The sequence below is a fragment of the Callorhinus ursinus genome, unplaced genomic scaffold (assembly GCF_003265705.2).
Source record: "Callorhinus ursinus isolate GAN/ISIS: 27379988/994484 unplaced genomic scaffold, GSC_fseal_2.0 scaffold61, whole genome shotgun sequence".
Taxonomy (NCBI): Eukaryota; Metazoa; Chordata; class Mammalia; order Carnivora; family Otariidae; genus Callorhinus; species Callorhinus ursinus.
In genome coordinates, this window is record NW_027397123.1 from 299,725 (window position 1) to 321,261 (window position 21,537).

The following is a 21,537-nucleotide window of genomic DNA, read 5'->3' on the forward strand; positions in this document are numbered from 1 at the left end:
TGGCACGGGACCCAGGCGGCGTCCTTCCTGGCGGCCGTGGGGGCAGGGCAGCGCCCCGGGTGCGGGCGGGGGGAGGGGCACGGTGAAAGCTGCGGGGGGGCGGAGGCGGCGGGGGGGGGGAGGGGACAGGGAAGAGCAGAGGGCCGGACAGTGACCTACGGAGCCAGCAGGGCCTCGAAGGCGGCAGACGCCGGCGAGAGGACACCAAAATCGTTGGGCCCCGGGGCCTCCCCTCCGGCCGGAAGCTCCGGGGAGGCTGAAACTGGGGAGGAACTGGGGGAGGCGGGCAGCTTCGGCGGCCCCTTGGGCCGGGAAGGGGCGGGCAGAGTGGAGCTTCCTGGAGGAGGAGAGGAAGTTGTGCCCATTTCTGGAAGTGGATGAGGCGGCCCAGGGAGGGGAAGTGGAAGTGGCCCAAAGCGAGCTTGTGCGGTGGCTGAGGGTCTTCCGGTGCCCGACTCCAACACCTGGGGACTCCAGCTCCTGGGCACTGGGACTCAGACTCAGTTTTGACCCGAACCCAGACCTTGGGAGTTTGGGTGTTGGGCTCAGCAATGCCCCCTGGTGCTCAGTCTGGGGGTCTGAGATGCCACTGCCTTAGGTTCCCTTGAGGTCTGTCGTGTGGTCAGGGAGGCCCCCCAGTGTGAGGTCAGCAATGCCCTCTGTTTACAACACTCTGGGAGCCTGTTTCTGATGTCTCTGGTGCCAAATTGGGGGATAATCTGTGATACATGCTGGTGCAGACAGCCTACCCATCTGTCAACGAGGCTCCCATCTGCCCCTGTGCCTGCTTGGCCAGCGATGCCCCCTCTCCCCAGAGCCTCTGCAGACAGTTGTACAGGTTGTGCACTGCACATAAACTCCATATTTAAGGGGCTACCATGCATGTTTCAGGCACCATTCATTTACATATTTACTACAACAGTTTCCCAGCAGATGGAGGTCAAGGGCCTTGGGCAAGGGGCAGGCCTTTTGCATAAACGCACCATATGGGCTAGATCCGCGCTAGTCCCTTCCCTCTGGTACCCTCAGGTTTATGAGCAGCTCACGCCTGAGGACCTACCCCACCCTCCCCAAGTCTGAGCCCCAGATGATTGTGCAGGCTCCCTGGCTCTCCTGTGCCCCTCCGCCCTCAGGCTCAACCCCAAGAGGCCACACTACCTCAGCCAGCAGATTCCAGAGCCCACACCATTCCTAGCTGAGCCGCCAGCCCTGGCACTGCTTTTCACAGAGCTTCTGTGTGCTCCCACCAGGACACTCCCCAGGCTAGCTCCCCCTCCAGGGGCATTCACGGGGACACCCCCATGACACACCCACCTCTCTCCTTGGACACCTGGGAGAGCTGTCCTTGCTGTCCTTCCCCTCTCTCCCTCCCTTCATTCAGCGAAGATTTATGAGTAACTACTGCGTGCCTGGCCCGATGTAAAAGGCAAACCTGACCACGTCTCTCCTCGGCTCCAGGCCCTCAGAATCTATCTCAGTCCTCTGAGATCCGAACTCTGCCCCTTCCAAGGCCCGCCTTCCAACACTGTCCCATTCATGCATTGAATGAACATTTACGGAGCACCTACAATCCCAGTGCAGAAATCATTTAGTCAATGATTATTGACCCAATGAGCCTTTGAGCAGAGGTGGTGCTTCAAAGCCAGACCACCTGCCTTTGAACCTCTGCTTTGCCATTCTGTGTGACCCTAGGCAAGGCACTTCACTTCTCTGGGCCTCGGGGAGCTCATCTGTCAACTGGAATAGCAACAATGCCCACCTCCAAGGGCTGTGGTTCCGGGGGAAGGGGGGTGTTCTAGGCAGAGGGAAGAGCACAAGCAAGAGCTAGGGCGAGAGGGACTTTACAATGTTTTAAGGGATCTGGAAGCTCTGGGTTTGGCTGGAAAGAGGGAGAAGCAGTGAGGCAGGTGATGAGGCTGGAAGGGTCTGCGGGGGACCAGCGCACAAGAGGCCCTGGGGGAGGGACTTTACTGCTAAGGGACAAGGGAGTCACGAAGTGCAGGGATCCCTCTGGCTGCCACGTGGATGAAGTGGGAGCCTTGAGGGGAGGCTGGGAAGGGACACCACGCCCATGGCAGGGTGGTTGGGAGGACGGGGAGAGGCGCTTGGCACGCCAAGAGGACGGGCTCTGGGACTGATGAGCCTCAGTGGGGCAGGGGCCTAGGACGAGGCCCAGGGCTCTAACCTGGGGAGGCGGGGAACAGTGGGGCTGCCCTGGGATGGTGACTAGGGGGACAAGCAGGCCTGGGGTTGGTGCTGAAGCCAGAGAGGGACACAGGGGCTGAGAGGGGCTCCGGGGGACGACCAGGGGAAGGCATCGGATTGCTGGGCCCATGGGCCTGGAGCTTGGTAGGGAGGTTCGGACGCAGGGAGGGAGATCTTGGCTGCACCGCTGGGGACCCGGCTGCCACTTGGCTCCGAGTCGGTGGGAAAGGGTGGTCCCTGAGGACAAGCTTCCACCTCTTTCCCCGGCCCCACAGGATGTCCTGTGTTTACTGAGGTGACCTTGGCCGGAACCAGGACACGGTGCCACCCCCTAAACTCAACTTCCCATGGCCACACCCCCTCGGGAGAGGGAAAGTGAGAGACACAGAGAGAGCGACAGAGAAAGGGAGAGACAGACACCCGGAGAGAGACAGAGACAAGGAGAGGAACAGAGCGCGGTAGAGAGACACACAGACAGACACACACCCTTCATGACAAAACAGCAAACTAGGAAAAGAAGCTTCCTTCTACCCACCGAAGGGCAACCACAAAACACAGCTGACATAGCAAAAGGCTGAATGCTTGTTCCCAATCTCTGGGGCCTGCGTTCAAGGGTATCTGCGCTCTGAGAGGCAGAGAGAGACAGAAGAGTGCGTACCAGCCTCCCTTGTCCGGCTGACCCTGAGCAGAGAGGATTTTCTTCCCGACTCTGGCCTGGCCTGTAGTCAGACTTTCCACCCTCGACTACTTAAAACTCCACTGGACTCTGTCCCTCCTGAAGGCACGAGGCACACAAGGCCTCACAGGTGCTGCTGACCACGGGCCTCCCCTCAGTTTTCCCTCCTTCACGTTCACCGATTTCTCAAAGGGGTCACTGGCACAGGCCGTTCCCTCGCCTTGAAACCCACTCTCATTGATCCACCAACCTGCCCAGCAGCCTTGCTTGAATGCCTATGTATCCTTCAGGTGCCGGCTCAAATGTCACCTCCTCCAGGAAGCCCTCCCTGCCCTTTCTGATGGTCCCAGAGTGCCAGGCCCCTCTTGTAGACCTAGATCTGTCCCTCATACTGCTTAACTCAGTGTGAATTATGCACTCATTTCACTGAGCACTTCTTGAATCTCTGCCCCCATACCCCACCCCCCAACTGTGAGCCTTGTTGAGGCCATGGGCATGGTCACTGCCGTGACACGGCACAGGGGTGGATACAGAAGAGGTGTCTGCGAATAGCTGCTGAATAAATGTATAAATGAGGAGGAGATATGAGGAAATGGCATGTTTAGCCCTGCGGACCCAGCCATGAGCAAGGACTCAGTTCTCAACTTTTAGAAATTTCACATGTGCTGAGCTCTCTCTGGATTCAGGTCCTGTGCATGGGCTGTTCCCTCTGCCCATAACACTGTTCTCCCTCCTCTCTTGTCTGATTCCTGTGGGTCATTCAAGTCTCAGTTCACATGTCTCCTCCTCCAGGAAGCCTTCCCTGACCTCCCTTGCTGGGCTGGAGCAGGCACCTTTCCTGGGCTCCCCCATCAAGGCCCTGACCTTTCTGCCTGCGACTCTCTCATCACAATCCTGGCCATTCTGGGTCTGTCTCCCTGTTGGACTGTGAACTCTGTGAAAGCAGGCCCAGGCTATCTAAGTCACACTGTGTCCTCGGCACCATCCAGCATAGGGTTGGACACCAGACCAGATGCTCACGGACTGCTGACCTTGGATAAAGACCGTTCCCTTTCTCCCCTCTCGTACTTTGCCTGCATTTGTCCTTTTCCCTGGAAACCTCTTCCTACACTTTTTTTTTTTTAACCTGGCTCCCTCCTTCTCAACCAACCAGTTTGACTTCAGATGTCGGGTCTTCCAGAAATCCTTCCCTGAGCCTGCCCCTGCCCCTGGTAAATTTAGGTCTGTCGGTGTTGCCAGTGCCCAGCAAAGAGGCTGCCGCCCAGGGCCTGTGTGTGTTGAGTGAATAAACGAACACACGAATGGTTGAATGAATCAATGAGACAGAGAGAATGCGCTGGGGTGAGGGTCTCCTCAGGCCCATCAGCCGCCCTGATCACTCTGTTCCTTCCACCCTTCCCAGGAGAAGGATTCTGGTGGAGTCCTGGCCACACCCCAACCCTTGGTGGCTGCCAGGCCTGGAAAGCATTTCCCAGAGCTCAGCACATTCCTGCCTTCCCTGGCGGCTGAGAGTGGGCAGGGGGCATTTTGGAGAGAAGGGGGGAGGCCCCTAGCATTCTGGGATCCTGCCAACCTGCTCCTGGTCCCCTATGCCCTCAGGAGTAGGCCCCAAACTCTCGGTGTGGGGTGGGGTACAGGTCCACCAAGGGGCCAGGGGACCGGTGTGAGGGGCGAGTTTGACAACTGAGGTGAAGGCCTGGTGGCCGTGTCTGGCTGGACAATGGGAAAGAAGCTGCTGACGTGCACTTTGGGGGTAATCCCCGGTTTCATCCCAGCCCTGGCCCCAGGCCGGGGCTCAGAGAGCCGGGAGCATCGGAACCAGCGGGCCGGGTGGGCGCCAGGGGCATGTGGGGGTACTTGTGCTCTCTGTGCCGCCCCCCGGGGTCTGGTGAGTCAGGGCAGGCTGGGGGTGGGGGCCAGGGGATCAGGGTGAGGCCTGGTGGTCTTGGTTTGGGAGTTGGGCAGGTCTGGGTTCAAATCCTGTTGCTACCAATGACTTGCGGTGGGTGACCTTGGGTGTCACCATCTCTGAGCCTCCTTGTGTGTTATATGAAGAGGACAGAAGAGAGTTGCAGGGTCTCCGGGGCCCAGCAGAAGTGGGGTTGAACCCCAGTTCCACCACTTCCTGGTCGTGTTGCTAAATACTGGGCATAATGTGCTCACCTTGCACCCTGGATTCTTGGGAGCAGAGCTTAGGGTGCCCAGCACAGTACTTAGCACATGATAGGTGTCCCGCCAACAGGGAAACTCCATTAAACAGAGAAGTGGGGTTCCTCTGTACCCAGTCTCACTCAGGCCCAAAGCCCTCCTCCCCATGACCAGTCTAGCCAGCCCCCTAATTTGTGTGAATAATAATGCAAAACACTTATAAGTGGCACTCACTTGATGCCAGGCTTTTAGCCTCTTTTAACGCATCTCATCTTTACGACAACCCCAGGAGGCGGGCACTTTTATTATCCCTGTTTTAGAGATGAAGAAACTGAGGCTCAGAAAGATGCTGTCATTCATCCAGCAGGTGACCGGGCTGGGATTTGAACCCAAAATGACTGAAAAGAGGCAGTGGAAGGAGTTTATTTCAGGGGCCCCAGGAACCAGCGGGGCCCGTGCCCGGGTCTGGAAGTCAGGAAATAATGCTAGTCCGGTGCTTAGCCTCCAAGTGGCGGCAGCAACGTGCAGGTCCCTGGACCGAGGCCCCCGGTGGAGGTCTCAGCCCAGGCAAGGGCAGCGGCTGTCCCTTCCGTCTTACGGCTCCCCACCCCCTTTGCGGGTGGATGTAGCTGGGAGAGGGGGATGTTTGTTTCCCCACCACCCACTCCCTGATGATGTCATGCCTCGGCAGCCAATGGCTGGGGGTCTCCCCCCCTCCTCCCCCTCCCCATTCCTTTTCCCCCCCAAGCCTGGGGCTGGGGCTGAGCAGACGACCGGGAGCTCTCGAGGTGTCTGGAGGCCTAGTGGTAAGAGATCAGCCGGTCTTACCCGATTCTTGGCCAGGCTGAGAAACTGTGGGAATGCGACCCAGGGTCCTGGGAGGCGCTGGGAGGTGCTGGGAGGATCCCTGGGGGCTCAGGAGGCAGTGTGGTAGAGGAGTTAAAGGCACAGACTTCGGAGCCAGACCCCGGGTTCAAATCCCAAGGTTCCCCTCTTTCTGGCTATGCAGTCTTGGGCAGAATACTGCACCCTTTGTCTGTCTGCTTTCCCATCTGTGAAATGGGCTGTTGGAGGCCACCTCACAGGGCTGGTGCGAGAGTAGATCAGTTGCTGCTTCCGAAGAGCTGGGGCAGGATGCCGAGGCTGGGGCAGGCTTTTTGGTGCTTGGGATAGGGATCTGGCGAGGCAGGACTGAGCTTGGTGGTAGGAGGCCAGTGCCTGAGCTGGATTTTGTCTCTCACCCAGAGCTCCCCTTGGGTAAGAGAGAAAGTGGGGCCACCGGGGAGCAAAAGCTGGATATGAGACACTTTGAGATGCAGAGCCCCCCCTCCAATCGCTGTCATTTGAGACTAGGGTACATTACTTGAGCGCTTACTATATACTGGAACTATTCTAAGCACCTGCTGTTATTTTGTGAATCCTCAAAGCCACTCGTCGCAGGCTCCATTTCACAGATGAAACCAAGTCCCTGAGAGGTGAAAGACCTCACCCAGGTGTTCAAACCTGAGATGTGCTGGAGCAGGGACGACTGAGGCCGCGGGGAGGCCACTGCCAGAGAGCCTCCCCCTCTGCCTCACAGACGGTCTAGGGGCCCAGACAGGTCTAGGCGCCCAGACGCGTTGGGTCCGCTCCTCCTCACTCCCACTGCTGAGGGCACCTGATCACTGGCAGCTGGGGAAGCTGAGGCTCTGGATGGGGAGAGATCCTAAATGCGATTGGCACCAGCCATGGGGAGAAGAGGGTTCCAACTGGAGGATTCTTCCATCAGGCCCAGCTCAGCTGAAGGGCCCAGGGCCCAAATGACAGGTCCTCACCCCAACCTGCTCTGAAGGGTGTGAGTGGCATCTTAAATGGGAATCTCAGGCAAACCTTCCTCAGGGAGGTATTGTGAGGATGTAATGAGCCAAGGTAGGCCAGGATCTTTGCGTTGAAGTACTCAAGAAATGGGGACTCAGAAAATTCTGGAAGCTGAGGAGTGTACCAGGGCAGTGCCACAAGAACCACTCAAGAACGGCTGTTGGCATCTGGAGGGTCCTGCTTGGCCTTCAGTCACCAGGGGAACCCCTTTAGAAGATCTTCCCCTAACACAGTCAGGGACCCCCAGGAACCTTCCCCCACTTCCCCCTCCCCCACCCCACCCCACCTAGTGGGATGGGCAGAGCTGGGAACAGAGAGTGCCCGGGGCGTAGCGGGGGGCTTCCTTCCGAAGCCATCCCTACCCCACCCCAGGAGCTGGGTATGTGGTTCAGGAAGGGCACAGATGGGCTAAATATAACCTGGGCTGGGCGGCTGCCCCAGGCAGGGATGAGGGAGGAGGGCACTCTCTCTTGCTCCCGCCCTGGCTAAGCTTCCTGTGCCAGCCTCTGGGTGTGACCCTCGCCGCCCTGGCCTGCAACAGGGAGCTGGCAGACCAGGAGAGCCTCCCCTCCATCTCCACTACCCCCTACAAGTACCAGGCTCTCCTACCTCCAGCTCAGGGTGCCGTGTGGTGTCAGCGACTCAGTTTTTTGGACCTCGGTTCAAGTGCCGACTCTGTCACTGTGATATCTTAACCCTCATTTATTCATCATAAAATGGGGTACTGAGGCCACATCGATAAAGTGCCTGCCCAGCCCAGGGTTGGCACCAATGTGGTACCTCTAAAAATGCCTATTTGGGGCACCCCCAATCCCCACCTCCCTTCCCAGCCCAGCCCCTGCCCCAGTTGTTTTGCTGCCTGGGGCTCCTGCAGCGCTCAGAGCCACTAATGCAAGTTCAGGTCCAGAGTTGGGGTCAAGGGCAGGGCCTTGGCTGGGTGACCCCAGACAGGTCACTTCCCCTCTCTGAGCCTCAGTTTCCAAGCCTAAAATAGCCACCACATTCAGGGCGATTCAAAGACCCATGAGGGCCAGCACTGGGGCCAGTTTGGAGGAAATGCCACAGATGTGAGAGCCCACCCGACCTGGAGCAGCTGAGGGCTCAGAGGGGAGGCTGGGGAAAGCCACGGAAACCAGGACTCCTAGGAGGGCCAGAGAGGAGCCCCCTGCTACTGTGGGGTCCCTGCCGGCGGAATGGGTACAGCTGGACCATTGAGGGTCCCTGTGTCCTCTATCCTGGCCAGTGGTGGGCTATGAAGGGCCATTGTGCGTCTGGGGGTGGGTGGGCAGGGGCGGAATGTGACTGGGCACAGCAGATGGGCCATTGTTTGAGGGAATGTGCCGCGTGAGGCCTGACCTTTCCCTGTAGAGTGGGGGTTGGCGGGCTGGCATGCCAGGTGGGGGCAGGGAGGACAAGGCCAGAGATGGCCGGGGGTGGGGGGGTGGAAAGACAGTATCCGTTCCCTTTTCCCCAGAAGGGCCTGTTGGGGAGGCTGCCTGGGAATCCCCAGTTCTGCTTCCTTCTCACTGGGCTGTGTGACTTTATGCGAGGTTCTTGGCCTCTCTGAGGGGCTACGGGTTTTCTGCAGGGAGGAGGCGGAGCACAGGACTGACGAAGAATAGCCACTCAGTAACCATTAGTTATCATCTTCCGTAGAAGAGTCTGGAACTCTCAGATGAGTTCAAGTCCTGGCTCAGCCCCTTGTGACCATTTGTGGCTGGCCTTCTCCCAGCCTCAGGTGTCTTCTCTATAATGGGCTTGGTAACTTCTCTATAATGGGCTCGATAACTGTATTGACCTCACAAGAGGTCAATGCTCCCGCCCTGGCTAAGCTTCTGAGATTTATGGGCAATGAATAACCCCTGTGGGACATTTGTCACAAGATCAGGACCACAGGAAGTTCTTAGTAATAATAATAGGGCTTCTGAAGCCCCTCCATGTACCCAGCATTTTGTATTTACTCACTTATTTGACGCGGTAGGTGCTTTCCTTCTCCCCATTTAACAGATAAGGAAGCTGAGGCCCAGAGAGGTGAGGTGATTGGCCCACACGGAGGACATGGGAGTGGTTAGGATTGTTTTATAATGAATCTGGCTCTCTCCGTCGACCCAGGGCGACGTTGGCGCAGGGGCTCTGCTGTCAGGCAGTCCCAGGAGTCAGCTCTGGCTTTACTTTACTGTTTCTTGTCCAATAAAGGTCTTTTCGGCCTCAATTTGCCCCGCTGCACTATGGGGCTAGGATACTGACAGAGCGCAGGAAGGGTCAGGCCCTCAGGAAGCAATGGGTGGGGTTAGCTGATGGTAATGCTCACGTTCTTCTTCTTAGAGCCCCGGACCCAGGAGGCCCAAGGAGCTGGAGGTGACCCTGAGGTGAGCATTGGCCGGTGCCACGTGCCCCTCCCCGCCCTCCCGCCCCTCCCTGGCCTGCTTGGAGCCTCATGCCCTGGTCTCTTCCTGGCAGGCGGCAAGACCCCAGAGGAAGGGCGTGAGCCCCGCAGACGGCTGTGCGGTACCCCAGGCTGGGCTCCTGTTAGGAGGGGGTGCCTGTGCCCAGGCAGCGGTGAGAGGACACGGGTGGGGGGCCCTTCTCCCCTTCTGATACCCATCTTGGCCTCTCCCCTCCACGCCCGGCCTCCTCCTCACATCCTCTCCTGGCCTCAAGCCTCCCTCCTGGTCCCCCACAGGCTCACAGACAGCGGCTCCATGCAGAACTGAAGCTGGTTCTGCAGCAGAAGGGAGAGAGGACGCAGGAGCCTGGGGCCCGGGTGACGCCCAGCAGCGCCATGGAGGCCAGGAGCCGGAGTGCTGAGGTGAGCAGCCCACATGCTCTGCAAGGGGAACTTGGGGGGGCCCAGCTGGGGGACACAGACTGAGGCAGCAAGAAGACACTTCCTGGTTTCTCTGTGCCTCAGTCTCCCCATCTGGGAACTAGAAATAGCAACAGCGCTTATAGGTCACTGGGAGGAAAAGAATTTTAACACAGGGAACGTGCTTAGCACAGTGCCTAGTACAGACGAAGAGTCAAAGCGGCAAATTCATTGGGGGCATAGTGGAGTTTTATTAATAACAAGCTAAAGAAAATCAGGCAGAAACCTTTCATTGGAAGAGGTAGGAAAGGTATGGGGGTTAAACACCTGAGCTTTGAGCCCATGGGCTTAAATGCCAACCCTACCACTTCAACTGCATAGCTCCAAACAGGGGACCTAACCTCGCAAACCCTGTTTTCCCATTGGTGAAATGGAACAAAGGTCGCTGGTACGGAGCTAGAGGACCCACACAGACTGCTTCCTACCGGATGCTAGGCACAGAGCAGGTCCACTTTCCTGGGAGCCAAGCGGAGGCTGAGGGGTGGCAGGCAGGGGGTAAAGTGCAAGGAGGTCACTGCCTCCAGGTCGGCCCATGGGCTCTGAGGCCACAGAGCGGGGGTTTAGGCCCAGCTGCTTAACTCTGCTGTGTGGCGTTAGGCAAATCACTCCGCTTCTCTTTGCCTCTGTGTCTTCGTGTCAGTCCAAGCTGTGGGGAGGATGAAATGAGATGCTGTACATAAAATGCTTAGCCCAGGGCCTCAGGGTGGTGGTGATGGGCCTGCTGTTCCCTGCTGCCCCTACCACAACTGTTCTCACCTCTTTTCACCATGCTCCTCCCAGCCCTCTAGTCCCAGGGCCACTGGGGGCCTAGACCTGCCTCCCTAACCCTCTCCAAGCCCTGGGCTCAACTCCAGGCTATGTCAGCCCTGATGCCCTGTCCATTACAGCATCCTCTCGGATCCCTGTTGCTTCAGGTCTCAGCTCACAGGCACTCCTTCCGGTACACCCATGTCCCCCAACTTTACAGTAAGGAAATGGGCCCAGAGAGGACAAAGTTCTCCCCCTAGAGACACACAGCAGATTGCGTTCCTAGACGGTTGTGGAACTGAGGTCTCTCACCGCCTTTTCTAAGCCCCGGATGTGAATCCCGGAGGGCGCTGCTGGGCCAGGGCCAGGTCAGCACCATTTACAGTAAATACCAGGAATGCCACGTCTGCTGGTCCACCACTCGTTACCCACGCACCCCCCTTCACTGGATTCCCTCTCCCAAAGGCGTTGTGCAGGTCTTGGGGTCACAGAGTCCACAATAGGGCACAGTCTCACACACGTTCGAGCCTCCAAAGAGCCCCGTCTCACCCTCACCCCTCCATCCTGCACCACGTAAAGGTCCAGCCCTTTCCCCGGAATCCCATCCTCACTCCACCCCTTGCTCGGCTGTTTATTAAAGCCGTTTCCTATACCTCAATCCCACCCTTAGACTACGGGTCCCCGCCTCACCTCCGCGTATTACTCTCTAGCCACACCCCTCTCAGATTTTTGGCCCCTCCTCCGTGGCCTGAGCTGAATCCGCCAGAGCGGTCCGATCCCACGCCAACCCCGTAGCCCCGCCCCCGGACTGACCCCGCCCCCCAAGGGCACAGCCCCGCCTCTCACTCACAACTCCGGTTCCCTCTGGCCTCGCTACCCCGCCCCTCCTCTACAACCCCGCCCCTCGCCCCGCAACCTTCGACGGCGGCCCCGGGGTTCCTGCCGGCCCAAGAGTGGACGGAACCGTTGAGCCTGGCAGCGGGTGCGAGAGAGCAGGCGGCCCTCGCGCTTCTTTAAAGGGAAGATGCCGGAGTGGGTGGGCCCGCACGGCCGGCCTGAGCCGCGCTCAGGGGCGTGTAACTGGAGGACCCGTTTAAGAGCCGCTTTTAAGCGCGATGCTGGGCTCTGGGCGAGGTCCTGCCCTAGCGCCCCATGGCGGCCTCTCGCTGCCCTCCGCAGGAGCTGAGGCGGGCGGAGTTGGTGGAGATCATCGTGGAGACCGAGGCGCAGACCGGGGTCAGCGGCATTAACGTGGCAGGCGGCGGCAAGGAGGGAATCTTTGTCCGCGAGCTTCGAGAGGATTCGCCCGCCGCCAGGAGCCTCAGCCTGCAGGAAGGTGGGCGGGGCGGAAGCATGGGGCGGGGCCTTCCCGAGGAGGCGGGGTTAGGAATCCGCCCCGGGTCCCGGGCGTGGCCGGCCCCCAAGGAGGCGGGGAGAATGGCTTGGAGCGGGGCTTTGTGTGTCGGCCTTGCGGTGGCTCAGTGCGGGCTCTGGAGGTTCATTGTGTCGGTTTGACTCCCAGATCTGCAGTTTACTAGCTTGTGATCTTCTGTGCCTTGGTTTTTTTCATCTCGAAAATGGGAATAATCCTAGTACTCACCTCGCAGGGTTATTACGTGGATTAAATGAGTCAGTATTTGAAAACACTTGGCGCATAGCTAAGTGACACGCAGTAAACACCATTTAAGCACTAGTTGTTGTTTTTGTTGTTGGGGCTGGAGAAAAGAGGTGGCGTTAACTTGGAGGGGGTATGGAGGGGAGCTTTAGTAAGTAAGGGATATTTTAGGCGACATGGATGAGGCCGATGTGATTTATTCATGGAACAACTATTTACTAAGTGCCTTCTATTTTCAGATATTGTTCTAGGTGTTTGGGCTACTGCAGTGAACAAAACAGACAACACTCTCTGCACTTATGGAACTTATCTTCTAGTAGAGAGAGATGTATTTGAGCAAAATATGTAAAATACAGAGTAAATTAGAAGGCATTGTGTGCTATGGGTGCCTGTAGGACAGTTGTATTTTTAAATATGGTGAGCCAGGAAGGGAGGAAAGACCTGGTGGAGGGTAGGGAGTGAGCTATGTGGCCATGTGGAAGAGCATTCCATGCAGAGAGAACAGCTAGTGCAAATGCCCCGAGGTTGGGGTGTGCCTAACTTGATGAAGAGCAAGGGAGCCAGTGTGGATGCAGTAGAGTTAGAGAGGAAGAGAGTAAGAGATGAGGCCAAGAGTGGTAAGGAAAGGGCATTTTTCAGAGGGCTTTATAGGCCATGGGGAGGATTTTGACTTTTAATCTGGGAGGGTTGTGAGTGAGTGGAGGGGGCACATGAATTGGCTGTGTTGGACAGCATGCTGCCTTAGCAGTAGACTGAAGGGGCCAGGGTGGGGAGCAGGGAGGCTATTCCGGGGGCGCCTGGCTGGCTCAGTCAGTAGAGCATGAGACTCTTGACCTCGGGGTCGTGAGTTTGAGCCCCACGTTGGGTGTAGAGATTGGGTTTTTTTTTTTTTTTAATTTGTTTGAGAGAGAGTGAGAACTGGCAGGGGGGGGGGGGAGGGGTGGAGGAAGAGGGAGAAGCAGACACCCCACTGAGCAGGGAGCCCAGCTCAGGGCTTGATGCCAGGACCCTGGGATCATGACCTGAGCCAAAGGCAGATGCTTAACCAACTGAGCCACTCAGGTGTCCCGAGTTCACTTTAAATAAATAAATACACACACACACACACACACACACAGAGTCTACTCTGATTATCCAGGTAAGAGGTGGTGATGCTCAGGGCCAAAACCGTGTTAATGGACATGAAGAGAAAGGTTTGGATACTGGATATATTTTGAAGGAGGAGTCTTCAGGACTGGATATGGGGAGCGATGAAAAGAGAAGGGTCAAGGATGTGTCCAGGGATTCTTGAACTGAGGATGGAGTTGTGGGTTCTACAAATGGGCAACATTGGGGCTGGAGCTTGTTTGGAGTAAGACCAGGAGTACAGTTTGGATCTGTCAAGTGAGGGCTATCTGTTGGAGGCCAAGGTGAAGTTGTGGAGGGCTAAATGGATATATGAGTCTAGAATGGCGGGGAGAGTGCTGGGCTGGAGAGATACACTTGGGACTTGTCAGCCCATTTGTGGTCTTTTTTTTTTTTAATTTTATTTTATTATGTTACGTTAGTCACCATACAATACATCATTAGTTTTTGATGTAGTGATCCATGACTCATTGTTTTTGTATGACACTCAGTACTCCATGCAGTACGTGCCCTCCTTAATACCCATCACTGGGCTAACCCATCCCTCCACCCCCCACCAATTTATGGTCTTTAAACCATAATCTGGATGAGCTTCCTTAGGGGGTGAGTGTAGCATGGAGATGGAGATGAGAAGGGGTCCAAGGCCTGAACTCTGGGACCGTGTGTCATTAAGAGATCCAGGAGATGGGGAGGCTGAGAAGAAACCGCCAGGAGGTTCTAGAGGTTGTGTGGCGTCCTGGAAGCCAAGCCAGGCAAGTGGATGAAGGAGAGAGAGTGACGTTAGGTCGAAGGCTGTGAGGTCCCCTCAGGTGAAGTCTGGGACTTGATCATTGGACTTAGCTACACAGAGGTATGGGACCTTGAGAGGAGCCATTCAAGGTTCTGGAAAGGGTGTCAGAAGTGTGATTGGAGAAGTGGAGGTAAGGCAGCTAGACAACTCAGTGCATTTGCCGTTAAGGTGAACAGAAAAATGCAGCAGGAGCTCTAGGAGTGAGGTCAGGACAGCTTTTCCTATGGGACAAATAATGGTATGTTGTATGCTGATGGGAATAACATAGGAAAGGGACAAATTGGTGATGTGGGGAGAGAGGGGAGAACTGCTACAGGATGTCCCTGAGAAGGCAGGGGAAAGGCTGACCTGAGGTAGAAGTGGGGACAGTTCATTCTTAGGAATAGGTGGAGAGTACAGTAAATAGCCACAGGAGTAGGGGGGTGAGTAATGGCGTGGGAGTTTCTGGAAGTTCTGATTCTGTCCTCTCAGTAAAGGAAACAAAATCAGTGTCTAAAATGGGAGAATGGGGGGCGCCTGAGTGGCTCAGTCGGTTAAGTGTGTCTGCCTTGGGCTCAGGTCATGATCCCAAGGTCTTGGGATTGAGGCCGAGTCGGGCTCCCTGCGAATAAAATCTTTAAAAATAAAATAAAATAAAATGTGAGAGTGGGGAAGGGAAGTGGAAAGGCAATGGGCATGGCTTGAGTGGGTGTGGCCTTGCTCAGCTCGGGCGGGGCTAAGGCCATGGGGTGGTGCTTCACCCTAGGGTGTCTGGACCTCAAACTGGGAGGAACTTTGCTTCTCAAGTCTGTGCTGGGGGTGGGGGCAGGGGGAATAGGAGGGGCCATAGTTTGGGGCGGGGCCTCTCTGAGCTCACTCCAGGGAAGTGGGTGGAACCAGGCCTGGGTGGAGCCCGGAGGTGCCCACGCCCTGCCCACCTCCACCTTGCCTGCAGGAGACCAGCTGCTGAGCGCCCGTGTGTTCTTCGAGAACTTCAAGTACGAGGACGCACTACGCCTGCTGCAATGTGCCGAGCCTTACAAGGTCTCCTTCTGCCTGAAGCGCACTGTGCCCACTGGGGACCTGGCGCTGCGGCCTGGCACCGTGGCTGGCTACGAGATCAAGGGCCCACGGGCCAAGGTGGCCAAGCTGGTACGCGTGCTTAGCCCAGCCCCGGCTCTGGACTGCCCCAGCGATCCAGTCTCTGCGCCGTGAGCCCTACTCCTCCACACCGTGGGCCAGCCTTGCCCTCTGTCTTGTCACTAACCCAACGCTAATCCCACCCTCCGCCTCCTATTCTCCACCCCTAAACTCCTCCCTGGGGCGGGGGACCCACCCATCTCAGACCAGGGCCTTTATCCACTTTGGAGAGGCATCATCTCTAGGCTTGCCAGGGGTCCTGAACCAGGGGACTCCAAACCAGGAAGGCCAGGGGTTAAAGCCTGAGTGCTGCAAACTTAACTGCTGAGCGACCCTGGACAAGTTTCTTTCCCTTTCTGGGCCTCAGTTTCCCCATCTCTAGAATGAAGGTATTGGGGGAAATCCTGGATGAGGACCTAGAAGTCTTGGGTCCTAGTTCCTACACTCGTGTTGACTCATTATCAGATTCTAAATGAATGTCTTTGCCCTACGGGGGCAGTCATTGTGAAATGACAGGAAGGAAGTGGGGCTGGTGTTTTTGGGGACAAGATGCTTCATCCAACACATCCCCAGTCTGGTGCAATGCCAGATGGGGTTCCCCCTGTCTTCCCCGAGCCTCCCACTGTCCCACCGCCTCCCGCATCTCTCCTCTCTCCCCAGAACATCCAGAGTCTGTCCCCTGTGAAGAAGAAGAAGATGGTGGTGCCCGGGGCCCTGGGGGCCCCTGCAGACCTGGCCCCTGTTGACGTCGAATTCTCCTTTCCCAAGTTCTCCCGTCTGCGTCGGGGCCTCAAAGCCGAGGCTGCCAAGGGCCCCGTCCCAGCTGCCCCAACCCGCCGGCGCCTCCAGCTGCCTCGGCTACGCGTCCGAGAAGTGGCAGAAGAGGCCCAGGCGGCCCGGCTGGCCGTTGCTGTTCCTTCCCCAAGGAAAGCCAAAGTGGAGGCCGAGGTGGCAGCAGGAGCCCGTTTCACAGCCCCCCAGGTGGAGCTGGTTGGGCCCCGGCTGCCAGGCGCCGAGGTGGGTGTCCCCCAGGTGTCTGCCCCCAAGGGGCTGGGAGAGGTGGCCCTCCACCTGCCAACCCTTGGACTAGGAGCCCCTGCTGCACCTGCTGTGGAGCCCGCGGCCCTAGGGATCCAGGTCCCCCAAGTGGAGCTACCCACCTTGCCCTCGCTACCCACTCTGCCCACACTTCCCTGCCTGGAGACCCGGGAAGGGGCTGTGGCAGTGACGGTGCCCACCCTGGATGTGGTGGCGCCTGTCGTAGGGGTGGACCTGGCCTTGCCGGGTGTGGAGGTGGAGGCCCGAGGAGAGGCGCCTGAGGTGGCCCTGAAGATGCCCCGCCTCAGTTTCCCCCGCTTTGGGGCTCGAGCAAAGGAAGTCACCGAGGCCAAGGTGGCCAAGGGCAGCCCCGAGGCCAGGGTGAAGGGGCCTAGACTTCGGATGCCCACCTTCGGGATCTCACTCCTGGAGCCCCGGCCGGCTGCCGCCGAAGCTGCTGTTGAGAGCAAGCTAAAGCTGCCCACCATCAAGATGCCCTCCTTTGGCCTTGGGGTCTCGGCCCCTGAGGTCAAGATGCCCAAGGGGCCTGAGGTGAAGCTCCCGAAGGCTCCTGAGGTGAAGCTCCCGAAGATGCCGGAGGCAGCCGTTCCGGACGTGCAACTCCCAGAGGTGGGACTCCCCAAAGTGTCAGAGATGAAGCTCCCGAAGGTGCCGGAGATGGCTGTGCCAGAGGTGCGGCTCCCCGAAGTGCAGCTGCCGAAAGTCCCCGAGATGAAGCTCCCGAAGGTGCCCGAGATGGCCGTGCCCGACGTGCAGCTCCCCGACGTGCAGCTCCCAGAGGTGAAGCTCCCAAAGGTGTCTGAGATGGCCGTGCCCGACGTGCGTCTCCCCGAAGTGCAGCTCCCCAAAGTCCCCGAGATGAAGCTCCCGAAGGTGCCCGAGATGGCTGTGCCCGAGGTGCGGCTCCCCGACGTGCAGCTGCCGAAGGTCTCGGAGATGAAGCTCCCCAAGGTGCCTGAGATGGCCGTGCCTGATGTCCACCTCCCAGAGGTGCAGCTGCCGAAGGTCTCGGAGATGAAAGTCCCTGACGTGAAGCTCCCCGAGATGAAACTCCCGGAGATAAAACTCCCCAAGGTGCCCGAGATGGCTGTACCCGACGTCCACCTCCCAGAGGTGCAGCTGCCGAAGGTGTCGGAGATGCGGCTGCCGGAAATGCAGGTGCCCAAGGTCCCAGAGGTGCATCTTGCGAAGGCGCCCGAGGTGAAGCTGCCCAAGGCTCCGGAGGTGCAGCTAAAAGCAGAGCGGGCAGAGGGGATGGAATTTGGCTTCAAGATGACCAAGATGACCATGCCTAAGCTAGGGAGGGCGGAGTCCCCATCACGAGGCAAGCCAGGCGAGGCAGGGGCTGAGGTCTCTGGGAAGCTGGTGACACTTCCCTGTCTGCAGCCAGAGGTGGGTCCCGAGGCTCGTGTGGGTGTCCCCTCTCTCACACTGCCCTCCGTGGAGCTAGACCTGCCACGGGCCCTCAGCCTGGAGGGGCAGGTCCCAGCAGCCGAAGCGGGCAAGGTGGAGCGGGCAGAGGGCCGTGGGGCGGCCGCAGGGGTCGGGGAAGCGGCCTTCCGGATGCCCTCTGTTGAGATCGTTACTCCGCAGCTGCCCACGGTGGAAGTTGAGGAAGGGCGGCTAGAGGTGATGGAGATGAAAGTCAAGCCCTCCTCCAAGTTCTCCCTGCCCAAGTTTGGACTCTCGGGGCCCAAGGTGGCCAAGGCGGAGGCTGAGGGGGCCGGGCGACCCACCAAGCTGAAGGTGTCCAAGTTCGCCATCTCACTCCCCAAGGCCCGAGCGGGGACTGAGGCTGAGTCCAAAGGGGCAGGGGAGGCAGGCCTGCTGCCCGCCCTCGATCTGTCCATCCCACAGCTCAGCCTGGATGCCCATCTGCCCACAGGCAAGGTGGAGGTGGCGGGGGCTGATGTCAAGGTCAAGGGGCCCAGGTTTGGCCTGCCCAAGTTTGGGGTCAGAGGCCGGGACGCTGAGGCGGGAGAACTAGCGCCAGGGGTGGCCGAGCTGGAGGGCAAGGGCTGGGGTTGGGATGGGAAGGTGAAGATACCCAAGCTGAAGATGCCCTCCTTTGGGCTGGCTCGAGGAAAGGAAGCTGAATTCCAGGGTGGGCGTGTCAGCCCGGGAGAAAAGCCAGAGTCCGTGGCTGGGCAGCTTAAGATCCCTGAGGTGGAGCTGGTCACACTGGGGGCCCAGGAGGAAGGGAGGGCCGAGGGGGCGGTGGCTGTCAGTGGAGTACGGCTCTCAGGCCCGCAAGTGTCCGTGACCAGGCCGGCAGGCACTGAGGGCCAGGAGGGGGCGCTGAGGATGCCCCTGGGCATCTCCCTGCCCCAGGTAGAGCTGCCTAGCTTCGGGGAGGCCGGCCTGGGCACCACCGCTGGGCAGCAGGTCAAGGCTGCAGCCCCGTCAGCAGAGGGCACAGCAGGCTACAGGGTCCAGGTGCCTCAGGTGACCTTGTCTCTGCCTGGAGCCCAGGTGGCAGGTGGTGAGCTGTTGGTAGGTGAGGGTGTCTTCAAGATGCCCGCTGTGTCAGTGCCCCAGCTTGAGCTGGACGTGGGGCTGGGCCGAGAGGCGCAGGTGGGTGAGGCAGCCGCAGGTGAGGGTGGCTTGAGGCTGAAGATGCCCACGCTGGGGGCCAGAGCTGAGGCCAGGGAAGAGGGGCCCGGAGACCAGTCCCCAGGGGCTGAGCGCACCTTCCACCTCTCACTGCCCGATGTGGAGCTCTCGCCACCCGCCGTGGGCAGCAGCCATGCTGAGTACCAGGTGGCCGAGGGCGACGGGGAGGCCGGACACAAGCTCAAGGTGCGGCTGCCCCGGTTTGGCCTGGTCCGGGCCAAGGAGGGCGTTGAGGAGGGCGGGAAGACCAAGAGCCCCAGACTCAGGCTGCCCCGAGTGGGCTTCAGCCAGAGCGAGGCGGTCCCTGGGGAAGGCTCCCCCAGCCCTGAGGAGGAGGAGGAGGAGGAGGGCGGCGGGGAAGGGGCCTCTGGGCGCCGAGGCAGAGTCCGGGCCCGCTTGCCCCGCGTGGGCCTGGCCACCCCTTCCAAGGCCTCTCGGGGCCAGGAGGGCGAGGCAGCCTCCAAGTCCCCTGGGGGGGAGAAGTCGCCCAAGTTCCGCTTCCCCCGGGTGTCCCTAAGCCCCAAGGCCCGGAGTGGGAGCGGGGACCAGGAAGAGAGTGGATTCCGGGTCCGGCTGCCCAGCGTGGGGTTTTCGGAGACAGGGGCTCCGGGCCCCGCCAGGATGGAGGGGGCGCAGGCTGCAGTTGTCTAAAGCTGCGGGGCGGAGGGAGAGTCCCCTCCCATCTTCCCATCCCCGCCTCCTCTTTGTTTTGTGTGTGAGATAACTAGCACTAACCCTCAGAGGGCCGGGAGGTGGGTGACAGACAGGGACCCGGCCAGGGAGGCCTCATGTCCGGCTCCCTGGCAGGAGTGCCTGTATCTTGCCAAGCCATGTGAATAAAATAATCCAGAGGTAGCCTTGTGTTGGGTTTTGTGGGTGGGTCGGGGGGGAATGCGGGGGGGACAGGGGGGGGTGGAGAGGGTGCAGGGAAAGAGGTCCCCAAGGAGGGCGACTACTTACTTGAGTCTGGCCTGAGGAGAGCCTATGTTGAGGGGAGACACCAGGCCACCCCAGGTCTGAAGAGAGTCCGGGAAGATTCGCAGTGGGCCGGGTGGGACGGGGCCTGCCCTAGCCATTCAGGATTCCCCAGGGCCTCTGAGCGAGACCCCTGTGCTGAGGCCTCTCTGCCTGTCCTGGGGGAACCCCTCCCACTAGGACCTCCCTGGGGGTCCCTGAGAGAGCAGAACAATTGCTACCCATCTGCCCTCTGCTGGCCATCTCAGCGACGAGAGCACCTCCGCATCCTGGGGATCGCTTTCCTGTCTGGCTGGTTTGACTGCCCCGTCCGCCCCGGCCCCACCCAGGAAGGCCCCTCCTGGTCCGCTCCCCAGGCTCTAGGGTTCAGAGCCTCCACCCCAGATCCCTGGCTGCCTCTTAGGACTAGGTCCCAGGGTCCTCAGCTCCTGTCAGGGGCTGGGCCTTGGCTCCCAGGGCCCCAACCCCACACAGGATCTAAGCCCCCACCAAGGAGCTCCAGACTCCCCCACGTCTCTCCGCAGTGCCCCAGGCTGGGACAAGAAGACATTCTGTCCAGTCCCAAGTGTCCTCCCAACGTCGCCGTATCTGCGCATCCACCGTCCTCACATCCCGCCATGCCCTTGAGTTGTCACACACCCCTGACTTACTCCAGCACCTTCTCCGTTAAAGCTGGCCTCCCTCGGGTCACCTCCGGGGCACATGGTTTCTCTTCGTCCCCACCAAATATGGCAGGAATGATTTATACCTATGGCGCACACCCTTTGCCCAGCGCCGCCCCCCCCCCAACATTTAGGGTTTCCCTCCCACCACGGCTGACCTGTCAGGGTCCATAGTGATCTCTCTGTGGCCACGCTGAGGGCTTCCCCTGGCTCCCTTGTCCTGACTTCTCGAGGTCCCTTTCTCTTTCCTGAACACTCTCTTCTCTCTTCCCCACTCCTGCTCTCTCTCCTCTTGCCCCTTGGGCCCTCAGGACTCCTCCCAGGCCTTCATCCTTCCCCACATCCTCCCCAGGCCGGGTCACCCTCCCTGTGGTCCACATGGGAATCTAGTGTCCCCTGTGTGCCTCCCCTGGACGCGGCAGCGGTTCAGAGCTTGGGTCTAGAGCCAGAATGCTTGGGGTCAAAGCGTGTCGCTGGCACCCAGCTGGGTGCCCTTAGGCATTCTTTTCATTTTTGTGTCTTGATTTTCTCTTCCATAAAATGGAGCTATTAAAACCTATGTGTAAGGATCGGATAAGGCTTCTAAAGCACTCAAGACACGTCTATAAAGATTTCAGTGTTCAATCTCCTAATCTGACATCAGCATTTTCTCCCCTAAAGTGCTCCTTATCCACATCCTTGTCCCAGGGACCATCCCTGAGCTCTGGGCCTTGTTCTGGATGGTTCCTTCCTTCCTCCCCACAACCTGTCCGTCCCACAGCCTGGCCTCCTGGCCTCCTGTCTCATACACCAGCCTCCTCCCCTGCACCCCAACCTCCCTCCCCTGGGCCCCGCTCCAGGTTCGGGGCCTCCACTCTTGTCCCTGCCACTCTTATTCGCACGGTAGCTTTCTGACACTTAAATCTGACCCTGTCCTCCCTTGCTCAGAGCCCTTCTGTGGCTCCCCACTGCCCTCAGATAAATGGGTCCAAACTCCTTAGCCTGGCATTCAAGACCTTTTACCACCTGGTCCTGCTTCAGCGGCACCTCCCTCCCCCATGGCAGCCACAGGCAGGGGCGGGTGTTTGCTGAACACAGGGA

At 59.0% G+C, this 21,537-nt stretch overlaps 1 protein-coding gene across 2 annotated transcripts; it reads left to right on the forward strand.

Annotated features, from left to right (window-relative positions):
• The first annotated feature begins 5,817 nt into the window (after positions 1 to 5,817).
• Positions 5,818 to 19,675, forward strand: PRX (periaxin). Of its 2 annotated transcripts, XM_073885124.1 has the most exons (7): positions 5,818 to 5,835; positions 9,212 to 9,255; positions 9,347 to 9,445; positions 9,570 to 9,695; positions 11,679 to 11,835; positions 14,964 to 15,160; positions 15,809 to 19,675. In XM_073885124.1, the coding sequence occupies exons 4-7, from the start codon at positions 9,669 to 9,671 to the stop codon at positions 19,469 to 19,471; spliced, it is 4,044 nt and encodes a 1,347-aa protein (XP_073741225.1). In that variant the 5' UTR covers positions 5,818 to 5,835; positions 9,212 to 9,255; positions 9,347 to 9,445; positions 9,570 to 9,668; the 3' UTR covers positions 19,472 to 19,675. The 2 variants fall into 2 exon arrangements, with proteins under 2 accessions (XP_073741225.1, XP_025710121.2); XM_025854336.2 differs by lacking the exon at positions 5,818 to 5,835 and having other exon boundaries at positions 9,141 to 9,255.
• Positions 19,676 to 21,537: the final 1,862 nt, after the last annotated feature.

Coding starts and splice junctions, on each gene's coding strand:
- PRX (XM_025854336.2), top strand. CDS start 9,184: ATGGTAATGCTCACGTTCTTCTTCTTAGAGCCCCGGACCCAGGAGGCC. Junction 9,256..9,346: donor GAGCTGGAGGTGACCCTGAG/GTGAGCATTGGC, acceptor TCTTCCTGGCAG/GCGGCAAGACCCCAGAGGAA. Junction 9,446..9,569: donor GTGCCTGTGCCCAGGCAGCG/GTGAGAGGACAC, acceptor GGTCCCCCACAG/GCTCACAGACAGCGGCTCCA.